Source organism: Larus michahellis, chromosome 7 (assembly GCF_964199755.1).
Source record: "Larus michahellis chromosome 7, bLarMic1.1, whole genome shotgun sequence".
In the NCBI taxonomy this organism is placed as follows: domain Eukaryota; kingdom Metazoa; phylum Chordata; class Aves; order Charadriiformes; family Laridae; genus Larus; species Larus michahellis.
In genome coordinates, this window is record NC_133902.1 from 49,901,304 (window position 1) to 49,918,995 (window position 17,692).

Genomic DNA, 17,692 nt, shown 5'->3' on the forward strand with positions numbered 1-17,692 from the left:
TTACGGGGGAAACTACACTTAAGGCTACATAACTGATTGGTTTGAGCTACAGTTTTACTGTGTTCTACACTCAAAAATGGCTTATGCTTCCTACTGTGTTTGTTATGCTCTTAAAAACCTGAGACATGTTTTTACTTAATTCCTCTTAAGATGTGGAAGTTCACAGCAGGTTAGAAGACTCAAACAGAACTGAGGTAGTCAGTTTTACTCAAATACTCTTTTTGACAGCCACCAATTCATTCTCACTTTAAGTTGAACTCGACACATTTCTGGGCAGTTCCAATACGGCTACAGCTGCTACTGCACTGACGGGTCAGAACGTGTTGGATTTTGCTGGCTAAAGTACCTTCCTCCCCTCAACTTCCCAAAGCCACGGCCAGTTCTGCAGTGCACAGCCAGCTGCAGGGCTGCATGTCAAAGAAATTATGACTGAAATCTCAGATTATTAAGGCAGTAATGGTTTTACTTCACTGGGTTCACTGATGCAGGTACTGGTGAATCTGAGCACAAGAGCTCCGACAGGCAGATACATTTTTCCCTGTAGGTACAATGCACTACAGCCTCTTTCTTTATTTAATGCATACAATTCAGAAGTAGGTAAGCATCGACTTTTTAAGCCATCTTTCAGTTAATTCTCTGGTCGAGAGAATAAAAGAAGAAAAGCCCTCAAGACAAACAACTGTGTAGAGAATAAAAGTACTCAATTAAATATGACAAAGTTCACACTTACACAGACAGGAGACTAGCATATCAAATACCACACACAATAAATTAACACCAGTAAAAAAGTTTAACAGTTATAAAGTTAACCAGAAAGTTCAGACAGTGCAAATATTTCACAGTAAGAAAAAATAACCAATAATTTCTTTTCAAGTATCAAAAGCATTGTTGTTGAATGATACCATTTAAACTGTATTATTGCACAACAGACAAAAAATACAATATCAACCTCTGGGACCTAAGATGTCTTCTCAAACCTTTGTGTTTCTCAAGGAATCAATTTACACCAACTGTTGATTGTGCATATATTAAGATAATTTGCTTATTAATCTGAGTGTTTCTTAATTTGAATTTCTACACATTTAAAGCATTTGATTCCTAATTTATATTGCTTCTCAGAAACACCTACTTAAGGCTAGCCTAGGCCTTGGATAATTCAAAGCAAAATTAACCTGCAGTTAAGAAGGGGAACTAGCCCAGTGCGAGGTACTCTCTCAACTGCGATGCCTTCAGACAGTTGTAGGTTGCAGCTTCCTTGCCTCAGCAGTGTTGTAAGAATTTCTTTAAATAAATAAATAAATAAAAAACCCCAAGTCCAGTAGGCACAAAGATTTTCTTACAATTACAATGGAAGTCCTATTATTAAACAAATTTAGTTGTAGCTAAAGCAATTTTACTCCCTATCCCTTCCATCCCCCTACCCTTCATTTTAGAAAGGGATCTAGTCACTGACAATTCTAACATCACAGCACATTTAAGAAGCAGAGTAACGTCACCTTTCTCCCTATATTTGAGTTTTTTAGTGCACTGGGCACATCTGCTCCCTCAAGTTTAACACTTTTCCAAGAATGAAAACTATCCTAACAGGACAGACAATGGATTGCACCACATAAGAGTTTCTTTTACTCTGAACAGGGTTATTTGTAACACATTATATAGAGTCAGAAACAAATAAAAACATCCTTAAAAGTGTCCTATAGAACAGCTGTCCTTAGCAAGACAGATTTTGCCCATTTCCTTCCTCTTACATATTGTCATTCAAGTGATTAATCTTGCACCAAAGTGCGCCCTCGTGTGGTTCAAACTGTCTGATTCTCTAACTTATTACAAATACTCAAATAATCCATAGTATTTGGATTATCAACTATATATCCAAGAAAAAATGGAGGGAGAAAAAAAATAAAAGAAAAAAGACAGTTCAGACTTCTTCACACATTCAGTATAGTTTTTGGTCTAGAGAAGTCAATGTGGTCCTGTAAGATTATAGCTGCCATCGCTACTGGTTTGCCCTTCAAAGTGAGAACAGCTGTGTTTGTGTTCATACTATTTAAAAAAATAATAATGCCATTATTTAAGAAACAAGCCAACAAAATTAAAAGTAATGAGAAAAACTATCCCAATTTTACAGACTGGGTGTCAGTACTGAAATGCATCTGCCTAGCAAATGACTCCGAGAATATTCAAACGTTTCACGTATTGAATTTCACAGTAGAACTGGCACATGCTAAACGAGAATGGGATTTCTAGACAGTTGTCTTGGTTACCAGTCTGAAATTCCACTTTGTGCATGTAGGAAGGTTTAAGTGAACCCCAAGAATTAGCCACTATCCCACAAACTTGTATGAATTCTGAGAAGCCTCAAAGCTGCAGAATCCAGTTGTGGAGACAACTGCCAACCACTGGTCTATCCCACTGAATTATTTCTTCCCTCCATAAGTTGTAAGAATTGACAAAACAAACAAACAATTCCCACACCTGTTTAGGCCTGGTTATTAGTAGTGATAGTAACTGATTTTTACATGGCTTTTGACTAAACCACTGAGGTATATTTCCAGTTTGAGGATGCTTTGCTACCAGTCACACCGATGACATAAAAAAAACAACCCTCAGTTCTATTACAGAAGAGTTCTTGTTTCAAATCTCAACCAAGTTGCCAGGTAGTCTAATGCAGTTGGCATATGAGATGTTGTTAACGTGTCAAAAAAAATCAAAAGGTTGCAATTCAGGAAAATACTGGCACTTACTGAGATGACAAGGTAAATTTTCCTCCTCTCAAACCCTGGCTGCTTTTGTCAGTACCTCCCTGACTACTGTCTGCACCGATACTTGCCAGGAGAGATGAGGTTCAGCAGAAGACAGCTGCCTGCAGTGGCAAAAACTCAGTGCTCCACAATAAGGAGTGCAACATGATGGTGTATCACCTTGGAACATCTTCTGGACCCATGCTTAACTCTACGCGCAGAGAAATAACCCTGTTAGCAGGGGAATTAAATTAGCCATCAATAGCCAAAGGGTTACAACCAGGCTAGACGAGCAGGAGCATAAGTCTAAAATAAAAAACAAAACACCATAAAGCTTATAAATTTTATATTTAAAGAGAAGATAAAATAACAAAGAGAACACTAGAAAACACCAAAGACCCAAAACACACTTGCAGTAATCTGCACCGATTTATTCTAGCTTTCAAGGCTAGGAATTCAAACCAACCAAATAACGTGATTATTCCCTTTACAGTTAAATAAATTTCTGCATTCCTTCGCTAATAGCAATTAGAAGAACAAATAAGAAATATTTATTGGTATTGCACAAAAAGAGCAGAAGTTCCCTACGTCATGTCTGTGGAGAAGCTATAGACTCTCAAAAGATTGTTTTATGAATACTTTTCACACACACCCCAAATACATGAATCAGGGAGTTTGTCCATATGGTAGGTAATCACACAGCCATGAGGCTTAAGAAAACCATGGACACTAATGTAAACTTGCACAAATAAAAACAGTTGTGTGTGTGTATAGATATATATATCTCTCTCTCTCTCTAGATAGAGAATATATATATTCTCTCACACATATATATGTGTGAGAGAAACCCCAAGCACGAATTCAGATGGATGCTAGAAGATGTGAACCTCCTGGGTTACAGCTTTCTCATTCTAAAAATCTAACCTATAGGACTCATTCCACCAACCATTGAAATGTTGCCATCTCTGAGACAAAATGAAACTATTTGAAATGGCACACACAAACCCAAGTGCACCTCTTTGAAAGAAAAAAAAAAAAAAGTTGAGTGTGCAGGTAAACTGAACAGGTTTATTTTTTCCTTGAAAATTGCAGTAGACAGAGCAGGTCCAGCAATTAAAGAACTGGATAAGGGCTTAAAAATAAGCCACTAGTGCAAAATACTGTAAAGACTGTTCTCTTTCCTCAAGTGGCTTTTTAGAATGCCATTCTCTTCTTACCAAAACATTAACTGGTAGTCAGTGAATTGAGTTTTCGTCCCTCAAAAAGCAAACTGACACCTATCTTTCGTGTTCTGGATTACAGCATTAACATTGTCAACGGGAAGTTACACAAGTGAGAACTCACCGCCGAAGCGATAATTTTGAAGGTTATAATGATACGGCCTCCAAAACACAGACCAGATTTTCTGGTAAACTGCTAGGCTAAAGCTAGATTTCTGGGATGATTACCAGGAGACATGACACGAAGTAGTTACATTTCAGACATATTTCTCCTATGTCAGCCACTATCCTGCACGACTGCACAGTAAAAAGCTGGGCACCTTTGCCATCTTCCGTTAACTCCTACACCTAGTTAACTCCTTTCCTGTTCCCCGACAGTCAGAGCTGACACAAACCTTTAGTTTTCAGATGTTTAATATTAAGTTTCACTTCAGCAAATCAGGCAACCTACCGATTGGTGCAGCTCTTGTTAAGTTAGAAGCTGGAGGATCCCGCTCTGGGGGACAGGAGTCACAGAAGTCCGAACAGGCTGGGCAAATCAGATTCCCAACGTGTATCCAGCCATTCATCTGAATGCTCACAGTTAATACCTGACCTGAGCGGCTGCACAAGTATGCTGTGTCCTTCACCCAAACGTGCAGCCCTTGTGGAGAACAAGAAACCTTAAAATAAAATAAAGACAAGTCTGTATTATGATTTATCAGAAATATGTTTTCGGGTTTAGAGGTTCTTACAGTAAGTAAATCCTACATGCAGTAAGCAGCCAGTATAGCAGCACACATTAACTGCAAATATTTTAACGCACTCAGAGCAACTATTTGGTCCAGGAATGCTTTAAAGCATTGACTATACTCTTTTTGTGCAATTATGCAGATCATCAATTGAGAACAAGTAAAATTTGGCTTCTGCTAATGACTACTTTTTTTTTTAGAGTTGTGCTGTTGTTGAAAGTGAAGACTTTAGTGAGATAGTCCTGAGGAGACGGAGGATAATGAAAAAATAAGTGACATGTGCACTGTGCTTTCCACCTTTGAAACATCAGAGTGACTAATTAACATTAAGCTTCAACAACAGAAGATTCTTATATAAGTTTTCCTACTTGGCTGTGGATAAACTGTCACAGGAATAATACAGATGAAGTCCTTAGCAAGCCTGGAAGTAACACACCAGCCATCCCAGTAGCCACACGCTTAACTTGATGCGCGATCTAAACTACAGGCTTATGGTCGGAAGACATTTATTGTCAAAGCATATCATATAATCTAATGATTTAAGGCAGAGAAGATCATGCGCAGTGTCCAATGTAAAGTTCTAACAGCTCTAACAAGCAGCCTACATTTTATGGCTGACTTTTTCCTTTGGTGTTATTTAAAAAAATAAAGATAAAAACCCAACACATACTTACCTGGTAACATCCACTACCCCAGTCAGGGTAACTGAGTTTCCTCCTGCACTGTTCCATGACAAAAGCAGACTTCTGAATAAGACATACAGAGTTTGGTCCGTATTTCTCTGCACCGTAGTTTTTGGTAGGATCTAAGGTAGAAAGAATATACTGAATTGCAACTTCCTAGGGGAACAGAAACTTAATATGCTATAATTAGTCAATGTCTCCACACTCAATTCAAGGTTTATTTCTGAAATCTTTCAGACCGTTAATCATTATCAATTTAGGAATTATACTGTCTTGAATATAAAGTGGGAAGAAATCCAAGATTTAAAAAAAAAAAAAAAAAAAAGCCGCACATTTCATTACAACTATGGGGATATGTTTGTCCCCAGGATGTGATTGCTGACTTGAGCGCAGAGGGTGTTTATTCGTTTGTTTTGAGACAACTGCACAGACAGGTAATATCCTACAGCACAGCATTCTGGAGCTCCGCAATATTGAAAGTTCATGTACTACCCTAGGAGACAAGCCCTTTTTCTAGTAATTCGCAAAGCTCCTTGCCTTGAACAAAAATCTACAAAGCTGGGAAGTGGAATTATTTTTCAGAGATTCAAAAAACAACCAATGAACCAACACCCTTCCCTGCCCTTTCTCTTACATTTGCATTACTTAGGGTTAATTTCTGTTCAGCTCTTATGCAATTCTTGTATTAGATGTGAGCATTTGCTTCTTAGGTGTACAAGGTAGTTGTGCTGTGCTTCTCACCCCAGCACAGCTTTTACACAGCTAGTACTATAAAACTAATTTCACATCCAGTTAGTTTGGATACATAGCAAGCCCATTCCAGATTAGTAAATGTAGTCTCTTAAATACCATACTGAAGTCTTGAAAACTGACCTGGTTGGTTTTCAATTATTCTACAGTCTGAGCTGCGTTGAAATTCACCACTTAAATGCCAACTAAATTCTTGACTAAAGGGACAATAATCAGCAATTTCTACTGAGCCACCATAATAAGGCAATTCTTCTGCTGGTACTCCACTAAGATTGTCAAAATACTGCAAAACAAAAACAAGCAGTGAAGCAGTTTGCGCAAAGCCAAGTGCACAACTGGTTTTTAAATAGAACCAATCACTACAGCTCTAAGAATATCAGCTATTACTACTGAGGAATGCTATTAATGGCAATCCATGAACGAGGTGAGCCAGAAGGAATACTTAAATAATACAGAGATTCACATTTACATGTACCGCTCCCCCACCCCACCCCACCCCACCCCCCGCCCCCAGCTTTGCAATCAGCATTCTCTGGGATGAAAAAGAACAAATTTCTCTGCGTGCAATGACACGAGGCAGACTGGGTGAAGAAATACATCAAACAAAACATTCTGGGGGACTTGTATTATACAGCAGTGTTTCCAATGGCCAAGTGACATCTTTATTGTTTTACTAAGATCACAAGGCGTTTTTTCAGCCTCCAGACTCCTTATAATAAATTAAGCAGACAATTTTTCACAATATCTACTCTCGTCTACTAGTTCAGAAGAAAAAAAATAAAATGCAACCACATATAGTCACCTGGCTGCAAAGCACAAGAACGAAAACACTTAGTTACTAGGTAAAGCAAAATCCATTATACCTGATATTCCTGAGGTAACTGCTTTGGAAACTTCTGCAAGTTGCACACTGCTACTGCTCTTTGGTCCTGTCTGCAGGTTAACTGCAAAGGATTACTCCTCAAAGTGTCGCAGTATGGACTGATTAATTGCCTCCTCAAAAAAAAAAAAAAGAGTCACATTAGATCACTTTAACTGTTTTTCATAATTTAACTAAGCAGTCTGTCAAGACTGGCTGTTCCCACTCTCCCCCACACTCGGTCAATCACGCAAAGAAGCACCAACTTCTTCTCTGGAGGCTAATTATTCTTATTTGTCTGGTTATGACCTTTCTAATTTAAAGAATATCAAGCCAGCAAACAAAGTTACAATGCACTCATGTATTTAGTTTTAATGACATTGCTTTGTAAACTTTAAAGAAAAAACATACAAGCAAAACAGACCCACTATGCAGCTGTGTCCTAGAAATTTATGAGTATTGTAACAGACAAACAAGGCAGGCTTTGTTTTGAAGATAGCTATCATCTCCTTCTGTTGCTTTAAGTACAATTGAGTAATGCAAAATGATACCGGTTGCATTTCCAATTAAAAGGGACAAAATAAGAAAGCAAACACTTTTAGATTAAGTATTCCCCCCACCCCCCAAAACATAGCCCTCTTACAGCATAAATGCATTCTACACCCTAAGATGTTTGTCTCTGTATTTACTGAGTGGGATTCTTCTGTTCTTAATATATTTGGTGTGCTCCTTCTTAGGTGCATTCCAAAGGTACTTGTTAATCTGTATCTACCTCTATTTCTTTTTACTGAGTTGCATTTGAAGGACAAATGTAAAAATCAAAAAGCATCAGGGTTTCCTCTTAATTTTTTAAAAAGACTGTATTCTTACTTTTGTCTCTTTTGGTCAATCCAGAATTTACAGCTCTTCATTACGAAATCACAGCCTTTATTGCGTCCCCAATCTAATTTCTCTGCCATGCTGTAATTTGCTTTATACCAGCTGTAAAGGTATTTTGAAATGAGAATATAGTTACTTCAAACATTCGTGTTCTGATTAACAAGACAGCAGTTCAAAGAACTTCATACTATGCCTTAAGGTCTTCAAATGAAGAAAAAGGGAAACTGCATCCCTTTCTGCCTACAACAAAATATATTACAATTCCACTATTTTTCAAGTCACAATGAACTAAAAGAAAATTTTATTGCTTGTTTGTTCAACAGCAATGTGTCGTGATCCGCAAAGGAACGATGCATACAGAAAGATGAAATTTTAGACCATTTTGCTTTTCCTCTATGTATGCTTTCTATAGGCAAGAAGAGCTGAAAAAATAATCGATGTTTACTGCATGCAACTGAGAGAAGACTTACAGTAAGAAAAAAAAGTAAACAGACATTACAAATAATACTATGCATTGAAAAGCGTGGTTTTTTAAGGCTAGATTAAGAATGTATGGATTTTGAAATATGAAAAGAAAAATTAACATACTAGGTATAACTCCTTGTCTGATGTAATGCTAATTATACCAATTATCTACTGTGTTGCAGACAGATAAGCACAAGTGCATCAATTCCAAATAAAATCAAGTACAATGAAAACCAAACATCAATGAACCAAAAAAAACCCCATTCTTATGAATTCTTACCCTGTGTCTTCCATTAATGCTAAGGTGATCCTGGAAAAGACTCGATTTTGTGTATGGGATCCAGTCATCGCTTCATTCTGAAAGTTACCAGTTACTATTAGCAAGCCATGAAAATCGTCGTTGTACGAAAATGCTTCCTATGAAAAAGCATTTTATTTCCAGTCCCTTCTTACTCTTGACAATCAAATCCCAACCTCTCTCACAGAAGGAATCAAAGGTGCGGCCCCCTTCCCTGCTCCACCATACAAACTTCAGAATTCTAGAAGTCAGAAATCTCATTCCAAATTCCAGTGAAACCTTATCACCAACGTGTACTCATTTTCCGTTAGGTAAAATAAAACTCTTCCTTCTTCCAGCATATTTATCACACCCCTTCTTCTGTCTCCTTTTGGTAAGCTGAAAGCCAAGCTCATTTACTTGTCTTGTGGAAGACTGATTTTTAATTTACCTGGAATTTCTAGTAGTTCTTTTCAGGAGCGAGGTCCACAGGACACACGTCTAAAGGAGCACAGCACTCCAAAGGAACCTTTATTAGCGTGGAAGTGGAATTTTCCATCTCATTTAAAAATAAATTCACACCATCCTCAAAGAGTGACTCCAGTCACGTTGGAGTTTCCTAATCATCTTATAACTAGCAATTTTAAGACCCATGTCTTTTTTCTACTCATTTTTGTCTGAGAAACTTCAGGCTTACAGCAAAAGTCACTCACCCTTAATTACACAACTCTAGGATTTCTATTACTGAACCTCATCTCATTTCTAGAATTTCTTCAAAACTTATAGTTTTCAAGCCTTCTCTCTCCACTAGTGTACTTAGGTGGAGTTAGCACCAGAAGACTTATTAGCGCCAAATTTGCTATCACTACAATACTCAATGAGAGTTGGACCAAGACCAAAATCAGACCATGTGGGTTATTTTCCAGATAGAAACTTTCCCTGGAAAGGTGTAAAGGAGAAAAGTAATTGTCTCCTTTTTGCTAATCCTATTCAATCCATAGAAGTATCCTCATTCTAATGGCAGTCTTTCCAGTTGGCTTTAAACTACTGTTCCACATCAAAGGTTGCTAAAAAGCAGGAAAAGCTAACAATTTCAGTCTCAAGAAAGATGCATTTTTCAAGATTATTTCCACAAAAAGGTCTCAAAGCATTTCCCTTCTTGTTTACCTCACTGCAGATAACAATGTATCCCTGTACAAAGTGTATCTCTGCCAAAAATATTACACAACACAAAGTTATAAATAAAAATTGGATTAAATGTCAGGAGGAAAGTAAGTGTTTCTTTGGTCAGATGAGGTTCTGGAGTCAAGATGGCAAAAGCTAACCCCAGGGCAAATGAATAAAGATGAGGTCAAGATAATGAATAGACAGAACCATCAAATATCTGATGTATAAGAGGCAGAGGGTGACAAAGTTGAATTGACTCAAAGGAATACACCCTTTCCCCTAAAAAAGGAATATACCTTCTCAAAAGGGTAAATGGCAGACAAAAGTAAGAGACATTTAGTTTTTCAGTAATCAGCTTCTCTCACACTCACACTCTGAGACTTAGCAATAAGGAAAAAAAGATACATCTATCTAGAAATTGGACATTTAAGTACTTGTAGTACTGTTTGTGATTTATTTCGCTGAGGTTTGATACACCTGCATTTTCAAGGCTCCAGTAGAAACCACTAAAAACAAAGGCAGGGGAGCAGACATTCCCACATCCCCCTGCATTCCTAATATCAGGACTAACCTCCAACAATCTTTTCTCCCAGTGATTGAGCTCAGTACCCATGCCTCCTTGATTTTCAAGCTCCATTCCCTCCAGAATTGGACAACTAAAATGTTTTCGAGCTTCTTCCTAGAAAGAAAACATTTCAATACAACTCTCAAAATATTGAGATGGATACCCATATGCAGTCCTAATCTTCTAGAATTATCTTTTTTAAGTAATTCAGCATTTATTTTTCTACAATCTTGTTTTCTTCTGAATGCAAAACACTTCTCCTACTCAGAGGCTGACTAAGCCTGCAAGTACCCCCACACAAACCCTAACAATCTGTCTACTTATCTCCTGGAAATAAAAACATGGAAGTTTACAAGAATAAAACAGCAACAGAATTAGCTGAGAACAGCATGTATACACTGAAGACCATGTAAAAAGGCAACAAGAAACCCAAACAATGTAGGAACACCACAATCCTGTTTCTGTCAAACGTTTCAGAGAAAAAACACTTTTCTATTAAGAAGCTGAAAGTATCAACTGGTTTTGCATAGGAAAATGTTTTCTGCAAAATATCTGAAAATCTTAAGAGGCATCACAACAATGGTGTGGTCTCACAGTCAGAAGCCCGGCCTTTGCCATGCAGCACTACCTAGGAGCACCTTTAACGCTCTGAACGGTTTGACCAGCACAGCCAATTTTCAAAACAAGGGTAATTAAACCAAGTTTACTCTATATACTGTGTTACAGATTTAAATCAAACAAAAAGATTATTTGTGGCCAAATAGGATTAACACTGTAACTTATTTCCAATCCCTGTTTATTACACTTAAGCATATGTTCTGTCTGGGGCAGGGAGGAGAGTCAGAGGCGTAGGAAGCGATAAAGATTTCCAAGAATACTTGAGGAATTTATTTTTAAACATGACAAAATGTTAACTGCATTATTTTGTAATTGACAGAATTAGAAAAAAAGATAAAAACGATGTTTTTAAAGAAAAAAAGTAGAAAATAGGATGAACTTATAAATTAGAAAAGCAGTGACAACACTATCTCTTAAGGCAACAGGAGTACTCAGTGGCTAAGTCTGTAGGAAAACATCTAAAGAGTAGGATTAAGGTACCTATTCATACCATTTTTGCTTAACCTTTTTATAATTTACTTCCCAGTCCCTTCATTGTCTCTTACTATGTCAATTTATTTATTTCACACGATATCAACCATTTTCCACTTTACTTTGGATACACCCTCTCAACTAATCACACCATCCTAATTGCATAGTCTTTGGGTCACGCTTTCAGGAAAAAGGTACTCAATGTTAGGTTATTACTTCTTAAAGAAGAATAACAAATATTTATGACCCGAGAATGTGACGGCAACCTTGGCATACAAAATGTAAAAGTTTAAGTTAATCCACACTTACAACTACACGAGGTGTTACCAGAAGATACACAGCATGGCGCAGCATTTTGCCACCACGTATGTCCCATAACCTCACTGCTTTATGAACGACTTTATTGCTCCACTGATATAAACCTAGACTGTAAGAAGAACGTTTTGGTTACAAATCTTTCCCACAAATACACGCTACTGTGCAAGGATTTACCTCTGTAAGAAACAGAATCATGAATAATCTCTATACTTACTCTTGCTTTCTGAGGTTTAAATTTATTAGGCAACATTTCTCCTTTGTAAGATATGTGTTTATTATATACACAACTCCAATTTAATAAGCCAAAGTAAGAGTATTAAAAAGATGCCTATAGGCTCAAGACATATTTTCTACAGTTACCAAAAGTGTAAGGAATGAAATAAAAATCCTCAGAATTGCTATTATAAAAAGAATGGTGAACAAACCCAAAAGCTCTCTACCCTTCCACCTCCAAAAAAGCCCTTGAAGAACATTTTTACAATATCAACTAAATGAAGAAAAAAAACCCAAAGCAAACTGTTTCAATAACAAGTCAGAAAAATCACGCAGCAGACTACACACTTTTCCAGTTCTGCATAACCATAAACCTTGAATTATATATCTTAAAAACGAACTGCACTGACTACAGAAAATACCAGTCCCGATTTAGTCAGATGTTCAGCAAAAATTGAAATTTAAGCATGGGCAATTTTAATGCTTAACTTCAAGCCTCCTGATAAATGAAATCCTGTCTTAGTTTGTAATATACGTGGATAATATAGGTGCTTAATGCCAATGTAAAGAAAGACTAAAAAAACGCCACACACCAATGTTTCAACATAATAAAGGCAAAGCATTCTAATAATGGAATCAAGGTGGATTTTCAACAGGCAAGAATACATCCTAAAAAGGCAAAGTGAAAACATCCTTCAATGGAAGTACTGAGAGGGACAAAAGAATAAAATACCTTTCATTAAAAGGAGGGAGTCCATCTGCATATCTTGTTGTCAAAGGTTTTCCGTCATCATCACGGTAAAATGCAAACAGTCCAGCAGAGAAACCCTTCAAGTTAAAAACCAAGCACACTGAAACCTTTGCTGAGACATTCACATACAAAGTCAAGTGCCACGAAAGAGTTACCACTCCTGCAGCAAACACTCTGGAAGTACCGCACTTCAAGGCAATTAGCACACAAATTGAAGAAGACAAAGCAAGAGATTACATCCACCAAACATCCTTCTCTAGCAACGAGCTGGAGGTATGTGAGGAAGCAGGCACAAATTTCAGGGAAAAGCATTTTATAACATCAACCCTTACCAGTGCATGGATAATCTCATGTTTCACTGTAGACAACATGCCAACGAATTCCTGAGCTTGCGTTGAAATCATATTTGGACACAAGTTCGCATATCCTGCTATTGGCCTGGAAGAGAGTTTTAAAATTAAGTTGTTTTCAGTAAAACACTAGCAAATTCAAATCATATTCGCTTGAAGAGGCAGAATATTTAAAAGAAAACAGATACTAATGTAAAAAAAAGTTTTTCCAAACAACTTCCCCAGTCACTACTGAATAGTCTGTTAATAATACAGTTACTAGTTTACTGTTGAAATAAGGAGGGATGGAATGGGATCAGTCTCTATATTCAGTATTCTGCACAAGTGTTAGTGACAACAGTATAGGAGATCTGAATTTTAGGTAAGATATTACAGAGGTACAAAGTGCCTGTTACAATGACTACAACCAAAGAGAAACAAAAGCCGCTTAAGTAGGGCCTATTTGCAATCTTCTTTAAATTTGTGAAAGTATCACATTTACTTCAACAGAAGCAGGATCTTGAGAGAAAGTTTAGGCAATAACAGTGGAGGATTAGCTTTGACTTAAATGCCTCAGCTTTGCAAGTTAAGCACTATTTGATTGTTATGTGGTTTTACACGAAGGTAGTGCTTGTCTTTATTTCAATAATGACTTCTACTTTGCTATACTATACAACACAGGCAAACAATTATACTCCACATACGAACAATTTAAAAACCTGAAAGTTTAATTAAAAAAAGAGTTTGTACCAGAGCAAATACTTGCCTGTCCATTTCAGCTTCCAGTTGGCAGTAGGCTGCATATGCGATGATATTTTCATGGCCACATCTTTCAGTAGTGAGAGCACTAACGTAAAGTACAAAGTCAGCATCTCGAACCCCTTCTTGGTCAGGTGTACCCGTGGGTCTGCAGTGCCATTCACTCCCATTGCACACCCTGCATTGCTTTGACAATGTTCAAATGGAACAATTGAAATACATTAGCTATGACAGAAATTTTGCATGACAAAATTCAACTAGCCTGAAGCCAACAATAAATCCCACTGCAAGACAGCAGAAGACGGGAAAACTCCCTATGAAGACAGTAAACAAGGTCAGGCCCAAGGAATAACTTTCAAACGACTAGCTCTTTTGATTTATCAGACACTAGGAATGTGGCAGCTTTTGAAAAAAAAGCGCCTGCCAAGCTAGATATCCCAAAATTAGCACCCTTTATTTCCTACAACATAAAAAAAAATTGGCTCACAGAAATAGTATATATAAGTAGCAAATGCATTTCACATGTGATCTTGTATGTTTTGAATACTGTAGTTGAAACTTGAAGCTAAGAGAAAGAAAGAAATCTGCTGATCACATACTACAGTTTAATCAAACATTCATGCAAGAAAACAAGTCAGAAGCATTTCCAGCGCCGTGTTCCTGGTTCAGTGAATAACCTCTTCAAAAAATATCAACATGTATCATTAATTCTGTGAAAATCTGATTCATTGACCATGGAAAATAATGAATTGATTAGTTGCAATTTAACAAGCTTTAAATCTCATCCTCTTTGTACAGTTCATTATAACACAGGCTCAGAGAACAGTAAATGGTCCAGTTTTATTTAACTTTTGGTTCAACCGCTAAAGTTGCTCTATTCTGTCACTCAAACTTAGCGATCTCCTGCAAACAGGTCACTGTTAGCAATATTAACTTTTTTAGTAATTTCTACATACAATAATACTTCAAAGGTTAAGAAGCACCTGGATGGCTTAGCTTACCTGGAGGTGTTTCTCAGGAACTATAACTGGCCCACATCTCGTATGCTGTGCGCAGGCTCCTAGGCAGTATCTGTGAGGGTCAGCTTTCCTCCTCAAATATTGGTTTGTCGCACACTGCCTTCAATCAAACATGAAAGACAGTCAGCACTGGTTTATAATCAAAAAGAAACTGTAGAATAGTCTTACAGCACCCAACAACACTATAATAGAGGTATTTAATGTAACTTCCACAGTGAGAATTGTTAGTTACCCTGCTCTGGAAGATCTAATGCTTTCAGTTGTTAATGGAGTATCCACAGGTTCAAAGAGAGATTACAAACAGGTTCATAGATAGGGGTACATGTAAAAGAAAACAGGCAGCATAGAATCATAGAGTTGTCTAGGTTGGACGGGACCTTTAAGATCATTAAGTCCAACCATTAACCACCAAACCATGTCCCTCAGCACCACGTCTACACATCTTTTAAATACCTCCAGGGATGGCGATTCCACCACTTCCCTGGGCAGCCTGTTCCAATCTTTGATATCCCTTTCTGTGAAGAAATTTTTCCTAATATCCATCCTAAGCCTAAAGGTTTCCTAATATACATCCTAAACCTTAGGATGCCTAAATAAAGGGCACGTGTACCCTTTAACATGTGTTGATCATGGAAGGTCAGCAGATTTGTATATTCTCCCTAAATAAGATCTGCTACCAGCACTGGGACAGATGGCTCACTGGTCCGATTCAGGAGAGCATTTCTTACATCTTAGAGTCTATATAACACAATGTTAAACATCAAATATAACAAGCGATTTTCAACAAACTTTCACATACCTGCTTAGTAATATAGTACCCGAGGATTTGCGCACTTGAAATGTCTTCTCCAAATAAGATATAGCTTGTGGAAAAAGCTTGTTCTAAATAGAACAAAAATAAAAGTCACCCAGTAGCAGCGCAGACATAACTCACCTCACAAGCATTAACTACCAAGTTACATGAAACTTGCCAGATGCTGTAGTATAGCAGAATAGCTGAAATATAGTCTTCCTATGAAGTTTAATTGTTATCAATATATCTTAGAAAGATTTTGTTTCAATATTCCCATATTTTGTTATCGGAATAACAAAACGAGAAGTACTAATTTGAATGTACAGCTTCAAAGAGGCTGAATTCATTTCAGCCCTGAACTTACTGGTCACTGGGAACAGTCCATCAGAAATTTCTAGGAGCTCCTCTCTCTCTGCAATCCTCAACCCTGATTGCTGCACTCTTTTACTCCTTACTTGCACAGTATCTCAAAAGAAGCCATGAGAGATATTTGAAGTATTCTTTCTGGTGCCAAAAGACCTTTAAAAACTATATACATATTGCTCACTGAAACCTCTGCACATTGGGATACAGCAAGCACCTACCAAACAATGTTAATCAGAACACTGGAAGTATTTGGTACGGAGGCATAATCTGTACACAAAGCCTTGGTTTCCCTGGCTAGAGGATACGAATTGGCTGGTATTCAAAGCCTTTAATTAAAGGCTTTGGACTGGCAAAGCCTTAACTTCATCCACATAATAAGATATGTACAAATAAAAGAGAGAAGCAAATATGACATACCTTTATAAGGTGCCTTTTCTCAGGTAGCAAACTGTATTTAAAACAAAAGAAAACGTTTGAACAAGCTGTAGTTAATAGGAAATTCATTCTCAGATACGAAGAGAAAAAAAAACGCACAACATCATACTCACTCCTCAACACTTCTGTCGTATATAATCTTGATTCTTAGCTGTTGATCCACATTTCTCTTCAAGACATGATTTTCCTTAAGAGGAACTCGATAGACAACCTGGCAGGGAGACGAACAAGATGCTGGATGAGGCAGCTCACCCGGACAGCCGCGACAACCAGCGCTCCCAGGCCCTTCGCTGCTTTTCGTTTCGAGGAGCCGCTTTTTGTCTGTTTTTCAAGCAAAAACCCTTCCCGCCCTTCTCCTCGCGCCCTGCCGCGCCGGTCAGCCACTAAACACCCGCTGAGGAGGGAGGGGGACACCCCGCACGCCTCGGCCCGGGGCAGCCGTGAGGGGACAGACCGGGGCTCCCCTCACAACGCGAGCGGGAAACGGGGGACCCCTCGCCCCTCAGCCCCCGCCGCCTAAGGGGCTCCCGTGGCGGCCCCACCTCCTCGCCGCTGGGCACGCGGTGGTGACAAGAGGAAGAAGAGGAGGGAGAAAGAAGCAGCAGCGCGGCGGCAAAAGCAGCGAGCAGTGGCCGGTAACGGCAGTAGGGCCAGGGACGCCCGCCGCCCGGCTCGGCGGCCATCTTCGACTGCCTTTCCGCCGCGTCGCCATGGAGGCAGCGCCCTCGGCAGCGGCCCCAGCCAATGGGCGAGCGGGGAAGGGTGGGGCGGAGGCGGCGGGAACTCTTGATTGGGCGCGGCTCGCGGCGGAGCGGGGCCGGGCGGGAGCGCCGCAGTGCAATGCGGCGACGGGCAGGGGAGCGCGGCGACATACGGCGACATGGACCTTAAAGGTCATGTAGTTCCACCCCCCCGGCCCTGGGCAGGGACACTTCCCACTAGACCAGGCTGCTCAAAGCCCCATCCAGCCTGGCCCTGAGCACCTCCAGGGATGGGGCAGCCACAGCTTCCCTGGGCAACCTGTGCCAGTGCCTCACCACCCTCACAGTAAAGAATTTCTTCATGATATCTAATCTAAATCTACCCTCTTTCAGTTTAAAACCACTACCCCTCGTCCTACCACTCCATTCCCTGATAAAGAGTCCCTCCCCATCTTTCCTGTAGCCCTTCAGGCACTGGAAGGGGCTCTAAGGGGCTTTAGATGTGGTGTTAGGGGATATGGTGTAGGGGAGAACTTTGTAGAGTGGAGCTGATGGTTGGACTCGATGATCCCAAGGGTCTTT

The 17,692-nt window shown here is 39.0% G+C and overlaps 1 protein-coding gene across 1 annotated transcript; it reads right to left on the minus strand.

Annotated features, from left to right (window-relative positions):
* Positions 1 to 2,616: 2,616 nt before the first annotated feature.
* Positions 2,617 to 17,115, minus strand: LMLN (leishmanolysin like peptidase). The gene is made up of 17 exons (XM_074594144.1): positions 16,952 to 17,115; positions 16,523 to 16,620; positions 16,392 to 16,422; positions 15,615 to 15,697; positions 14,798 to 14,915; positions 13,804 to 13,982; positions 13,041 to 13,146; positions 12,691 to 12,785; positions 11,736 to 11,853; positions 10,344 to 10,451; positions 8,609 to 8,685; positions 7,855 to 7,965; positions 6,989 to 7,121; positions 6,249 to 6,408; positions 5,367 to 5,497; positions 4,413 to 4,623; positions 2,617 to 3,047 (listed from the first exon to the last, which is right to left on the minus strand). Exons 1-17 carry the CDS (start codon positions 17,090 to 17,092, stop codon positions 2,953 to 2,955), a joined length of 1,995 nt encoding a protein of 664 aa, XP_074450245.1. The 5' UTR covers positions 17,093 to 17,115; the 3' UTR covers positions 2,617 to 2,952.
* Between the last annotated feature and the right edge of the window lie 577 nt (positions 17,116 to 17,692).

Coding starts and splice junctions, on each gene's coding strand:
- LMLN (XM_074594144.1), bottom strand. CDS start 17,092: ATGGCCGCCGAGCCGGGCGGCGGGCGTCCCTGGCCCTACTGCCGTTAC. Junction 12,786..13,040: donor ATGAGATTATCCATGCACTG/GTAAGGGTTGAT, acceptor TTTAACTTGAAG/GGTTTCTCTGCTGGACTGTT. Junction 8,686..10,343: donor GGGAGAAAAGATTGTTGGAG/GTTAGTCCTGAT, acceptor GGTAACTTTCAG/AATGAAGCGATGACTGGATC.